Here is a 6833-nt window from a genome sequence, read left to right as displayed (position 1 = left end):
ACTTTTGTAACGTCTACTGCCATTGTTAACGACCAAGACAAATTTCTCCCTGCGAGATGAATAAAGATTGTCATTGTCATTGTTAAATAGGCCAAAGTGAACTTATGCCCCCAATTCAGAAATTTCTGAAGGTACAAACTTTCCGGGTCTCTCCACTCTGTAGGGGAACATTTAGGTCGCCATGACACCGTGCTAAAAAATAGGCATTTCAGAATTGGGGGAAGGTCCACATTAATTTTAACCACAAACTCTAAAGAAAAGTCAAAACGAAGTTTTGGAAAAAAAAACATTCTATGACAATCTGAAAAATTAGTAGGCCTACTAACATGCATTCAGACACTTTAGTATTATTTTTAAGAACTATTCAACAAACAAAAGTGAATCCACATCACAAATGGAAAGGCAATGTTGATTTACCTTGATTTTTGTTCTTTCCTCATCACAGCAATTATCAAAACGGATCAGATATCCCACTTCATCCCCCAGAATGGCTCCCCTCTCCTCAGCGATGCGAGTGGCAACCTGTGACATAGATAGAGGCATACTAACCAGTCCTTTTATTGTAACAACAGTTTTCAGAAGGAATAAAAATATCCCATTTCATTCCAGTATGATGTACATAAATTAATGAATCCTTTATCTCCAGGTGCATTTTCAAAGGTCCAAAATGTTATCAGAATTATTGGTACGATACTAATAAAAAACATCATTATTTTTTTTCATACTGTTTATGAACAAATGTGATGTGACACATAGAAGTATTTCTAAAGCTAGAGCAAAAATCTTTCAAACTTCTCACGGAGGAAAAGCTCTGTGACCTTCTAGCTATGACAACCAAAATGTGTAGCCCCTTCAAATGAAAAACCCCAAAATGGGTGACTGGATCAGGCAGCATCAATTTTTCAAAAAGATCTTAAAGTCAGTATCTTCAACAATATCATCCGTTCACCAGCTTTAATAATAATTGAGCGCAACACTGATAACTTACAATATTCTCAAGTGGTTGAGTTTGTGTTAAAGGAAAAAACAAAAAAGCAGCAAGAACAAAAACATATAAGACTCTCAAAGAGAAGATGACGGAGGTCTGTTAAAAACAAAAGGGTGTAAAAAAGGGAAAATGGAGAAGACAAGTAATTATAACATTTTCTGCTTCAAAACAATGAGTTGTATTATGCTGATTTCCAAGGGATACTGAAGGACAGAAGAAATTGTCAGCACTTGATTAAATATCAAATCAAATTCTTTCATAAACAGCAACAGACACTGCACTTATTTATTTCAATGCAAGTACTTAAATTTGTTTGATTTTTTAATCCTCCACACAACAAGAACTACTATCTCTCACAGTAACAGCAGCAACTCTCCGGGGCTGTGTGACTCCAATGACATGTCCTTCATTTCCCCATCCAGCTTCAAGGAGATACTGAAACAGAAAAAAGAACTCAGTCGTGCCTTAAGTGGGGCAAGTACAGAAATGTGAGGCATCGTGGTGATATCAGACCCTCGTCAAAATAATGAAATAAAAAATATTTGCATTTTTCTGCCAGTTTGGCCATTTTTGTCGAATTTTTTTTTTTAGCTCAACACCTTTTATGTCCATTAGAAAAAAACATTTATGTGTTGATTTTACTGAAAAACAGCAACTAAAGTCACTAAAGATGTAAATTTTCAGTTTCCAAGAATTCTTAAGCTATGAAAGTCACCAAACTTTGGTGATCATTTTCTCGCTAAAGTACCTCTGAAACCAAGCGACCCCCCACTTCCTTCAAACACAAATATCTTTAATTCTATTCAAGATGGCCACATCTGTTGTTTTTTTTTTATCAAAAGATAGACAAAGGTATGAGCTTTAAGATATTACCAATAACTCCACATATGCCTAAAAATTGACTAGCGCCTGATTTCACCACGTCTTGACACAAATATTAGGACTGGGCCAAGTTGAAAGAAGAAATATGTCAACAATCTGAGAGGAGAAACAAATACAGGGTCACATAAAAACGTACAAATAAAACCAGGATTATCGCAAAATTAACTGTGGAGTCACAATGAGTATACAAGATACTCCTTAACAGAAAACATTCTATCTATCTGTAACCTTTACCTTAAACATTTTATTTTTTCTCTGAAAATACCCTCTCTGCAATGTGAATGATTCAAGCAAACTTCCCTACTTCAGCCAGGTTGAAGAACAAGAGACAGATCAGAAAGCTCCTTTTTATATAAAACAAACAAGTTGTTGTGATATATCTTTACCATAGTTCAATCAAACATTTTATATGGAACTCATCCAAGCTGCACTATTGTCACTGTTAATGACCAAGAACCACTGGATTGATAACAACATGACCAAGAACCAAAACTCAATTTCAAAACACAAAATTATGGAAGAATTTCTTCCAGGTTACTCACCTGTGGAATCTGAGTACTTTTGCCACATCCAGTCTCACCAATGATAACAACGGTCTGATATTTCTCAGCTAAGTACAATATATGGTTCCGGTACTGAAAGAAAAACAACAAGACCAGGAATACTGGACTTCAGAATTGGAGAGACAAAGGCGATCCATATTTATTCCCAAAAACGATCATCATTTACTAAAATAATTACATATTTCTAGTGTGCACCTGTGGTGTTAAAAAACTCACCTCTTCGATAAGACAGCTTATCTCAACACCACACACCTTTTAGCATCAGGTTACGTCTTCTCAAAAGAACCCTCAATCTTTCTCACACATATTCCTATCATGCTGACCTTCTGTAACCAAAACCTCTGCAAAAGTGTTCCCTTTAGGGGTGGGGATGCATGAAAAATTATTCTTCACAAAAGTCGACTGTGCATGAACATTTGAGAGAACATTAAGAGAAAGACACTTTGGCACCAGTGCATTTGACTCACAAAGTAATCATTTCTTTGTTTTCTATCCTCACCTGAAACACAGGAAGTTTCTGTCTCTGTTGCTCTATTGACAAATTTCTGTGCGGATTGTATGCTACACTTGCGTTTCCAATACCACTCTGATCGGATGATGTTGTCCTCTCCTCTGATATCTTGGTCAGCCCTGGCCCAGCTGTGCCTTTAGAGATTAAGAGGAGAATTGGTAACATACAGGTTAACCTACACACAGACTAAACACGCCCCATTCTACAGGCAAGGGAAATCATGAGATCAAATAAAAAGAATGTGGGTTTTTTTTCTCAAGAGCAACAACCAAGACTATATTGTGCTTTCAAAGGAAAGAGGTAAAAAGAATGTCAACATAATTCCATTTGGCATTTGGCGAGAATACAACACTGTGCACCAGCATTAAATAGGGACTGAAAAAGTAACTGGGGCAGTGAAATTTCAAGATGGACAAGAGAATCGAGTCTAAAATAATAAGAGGCATAGACCAAAAAGCAGCCCAAAAAAAATATTTTTAAAAATAAGTAAAAGCAAAATATCAAACACAAAACTTATGGGCAAACTTACAACTAAGGAGGAGGGAGGACAATAATGTCAATCAAGCTATATCTTTGCTTCTGACCTATCAACAGATTATTTACCACTGTCAAACATTTCAATGCATAGCCTTGGTCTGTATTAAATCTTACTGATATCTGTGTCATTTATGATGTATGCTATTTCACAAAAGTCTCTTCTATAAAATGTGTATGCTTTAAGCGATTTTGGTCAGTAGTCTTAAACACTGAATAAAAAACAGTTGAAACAATATATAGCCACTCATTGTCAAAGAAAAAAGTGGCCGTTATAAGAAAGGTGGCTGTCTTACAAACGGTCATTATAATGTAAAAAATATGCAAGGGAGAGAATGGAAAGTGGTTGTTTGTACAGGTGGCCATAAGAGCAGGTTCGACTGTACCTTCCTACCTCGGTCTTTATACTAACTCTTTCTGAAAATACACACCAAAAGGGCATTTCTGTAGACTTCACAGTCACATTGAAAATAAGGCTAGGTAAACTCACAACAACCTGGAATAGTGTCACCAGACATGAAATCAATAAGAAACCATTCACAGTTCACAAAAATGTATTGCCAAGATCTGTTAGAATGTAACAAAAAAAAGGCAAATTTTATGCCAAACTTAGAAGAAGTATTGGAAACAGAAAAAAGAAAGGCATAAACAAAATATCATACCTGGTTTCCAGAACCTAGGGGCACCACTGGAGGAAGCATCTCCAGACATGAATGACTTGTAATAAAAAGACGAATTCAACTGTGGATGAGTAAATGTTAATTCCTTTCATACTTAAGCTAAACATTACATCATTGGTACTGAAATCCATCACAAATATGAAAAATGCCATAAAATGTGAAGTATTTGAAAACACTAATCTGAGACCTTTAAGACTAAAATGTATTCCCTCTGTCTACATATCTTTTCTTCATCTCTAAAAGTAGTAGAAGCTAGATAATCCTTTAAAAAATTATTATTCTTATTATTATTCTATTTGTTCATGTGATAGAGACAGCAGAGTTGATAACAATACTGTCTGAAATTTGAAAATCAGTTTAAAAATATACCAAGAGAGGCGAAAAGGTCTATAATCACTGGATTGAAAAGAAAAAGTGTAAGGCAACACTAGAGGCGAAGTATCTATATAATTAAATAATCATTGTTTCCCTTCAAAAGCGTGGGAACATCGTTGCAGTCAAAATCACCCACAGACATAGGCCTTACTTAAAAATAGAGATGTCCATAAAATAACGTGCGAATCTTGTAATAAACACCCATTGCCACCTTAAATGAACATCTCCCCCTTTTTGGCCATTCTAATAGCTTATGCAATAAAATCTTTAAGATGGGTGAATGGCCCACACCCTGGATGCAATCTCTTATCATCACTCTCCCCAAGAAGGCAATCTGCCATTTTATCGAACTATTAGCCTGATAAGCCATACAAGCAAAGTGATGCTGAAAGTTATACTGAACCGATTGAAACCACAGGCAGAAGAAATAATTGACGAAGAGCAAGCCGGGTTCAGGTATGGAAGAAGTACAACTAAACAAATATTCAGTCTCAGAGTTCTGGGTGAGAAATACAGCGAACACCAGCAAGACATCTTCCGTGTTCTTTGATTTCAAAAAGGACTTCGATCACCTGTGGCATGATGCATTATGGGCAACTGGCGCGATGCACTATGGGCAACAATGAAGAACTACAACATCGGCAAAAAGTTGATAGAGTCGATCTGACAGCTATACAACAAAGCCACAGTGCAGTCCTCGCCCAAGGGAAAATATGAGAATGGTTCCACACTACCGTTGGTATACATCAAGATGCCTTCGAAAATCACACAAGCACAGTCAGCATCGGTGGACGAACAATCACCAACCTCAGGTTTGCCAATGATATTGACGGACAGGCAGGAAATAAAGAAGAACTCACCAGACTGGTGAAACAACTGGATGAAACATCAACCAGATATGACATGGAAATTACTGCCAAGAAAACAAGGATGATGAGAAAGAGTGATGAACCTATGAGAACCAAAATTACAGTCAGTGGTCAACAGCTTGAAACAGTCAACCAGTGCAATCATCAGACAAGAAGGATCCAAGCCAGAAGCTCATGCAACAATTGCAAAAACAACAGGGATTTTTATAAAAATAAGACCAATATGGACAGATAGAAACATCTCAGTCAATTCCAAACTCAGACTAGCCTACTCTATGCCCTCGTTATCTCCATCCTTCTACATGCTTGTGAATCAGGGACCTTGACGGAAAGGCTTCAGAGGAAGACCCAAGCACCCCAAATGAGATGCTTTAGACGACTCTTTGGCATTTCATACACTGACCACGTCACAAATGATGAAGTGCGCAGTAGAGTAAAACAACACATGAGCCATTATTTTGACTTGCTGTATACTGTGAAGCGAAGATAACTGTAACTGTAATGGTATGGCCATGTAACAAGATTTTTGTGTGGCCTATAAAAAACCATTCTTCAGGGACCTGTGCAGAGGAGGAGAAAGAGAGGAAGGAAATGGAAGAGGTGGACCGAAAACATAGCGGAATGGACAGGGAAACCCTTCGTCCAAACGTAGGCCCTCGCATAAAAAACGTGAAAAGTGGAGACACCTGAAAAGGCTCTCTGTCATACAAACAGTGCCCCTATGATCCTCGTGGATTATGGGAACAGTGACCAGAGACAGAGTGAATTAGATATTAGACTACAGTGGTCACAGATAGCGACAGTTCAGTACTGTCTGCTACTTAGGGGCAGCTTGTAGTTTTAGAACTGACAGGCTGTCATTCACATCAACATCCTCTCCATGTCTCCTCCCCTTTACCCCCACCTCCACCCCACCCCCGTACACACACAGACACATTCATTTTTTATACCTTCATCTTCGCTATCCCTCCCAACACACACATACACACAAACACACCAAATGCATTGATTGAGCTCTGACAATCTTCGTATTTCTACATAATGTTAAAGTAAAGAGATAAAAACGATCTATAGTCTGAAGAAACAATTTTCATGTACTTAATGCACACGCACAGGATTTAGCACAGAATTCCATTATCAAACTCTCTAGTCTCCAGTTGCTCATCAGAAGACTGTGCAGTGTATTAAGTGGGGAACAGTATCAAATGCTTATTATAGAACTAGGTGCCTGGCCAAGGTTAGTGAAATGTGGAATGAGTGGAGGGGGAGAAGTATTGTTTCAGTGGCCCAGACTCCATTAAATTAGCCGAGTGCCTCTCCCTAGTTTGGCACTCTTACCCTTGGTAAAATTTCCTCCTCGTAACATGACTGGCCAATTACTACTGAAATCACCAGACTAGGGTTTTGGCTAGATCAGGTTTTAGCAGATGG

The 6833-nt window shown here is 37.8% G+C and overlaps 1 protein-coding gene across 1 annotated transcript in view; it reads right to left on the bottom strand.

Annotated features, from left to right (window-relative positions):
* The window catches only part of LOC101863919 (probable ATP-dependent RNA helicase DHX35), a 44712-nt gene that overhangs the window by 36236 nt on the left and 1643 nt on the right, over positions 1–6833 (bottom strand). The window contains exons 2-6 of the mRNA XM_005103916.3: positions 4141–4219; positions 2933–3078; positions 2413–2505; positions 1346–1423; positions 418–522 (exon numbers count right to left, since the gene is read on the bottom strand). Coding sequence (XP_005103973.1) covers positions 418–522; positions 1346–1423; positions 2413–2505; positions 2933–3078; positions 4141–4189 — 471 coding nt within the window. The 5' untranslated portion in view covers positions 4190–4219. The remainder of the gene's footprint in view (positions 1–417; positions 523–1345; positions 1424–2412; positions 2506–2932; positions 3079–4140; positions 4220–6833) is intronic.

The sequence above is a fragment of the Aplysia californica genome, unplaced genomic scaffold (assembly GCF_000002075.1).
Source record: "Aplysia californica isolate F4 #8 unplaced genomic scaffold, AplCal3.0 scaffold00396, whole genome shotgun sequence".
In the NCBI taxonomy this organism is placed as follows: domain Eukaryota; kingdom Metazoa; phylum Mollusca; class Gastropoda; order Aplysiida; family Aplysiidae; genus Aplysia; species Aplysia californica.
This window is presented reverse-complemented; position numbering and strand designations above follow the sequence as displayed.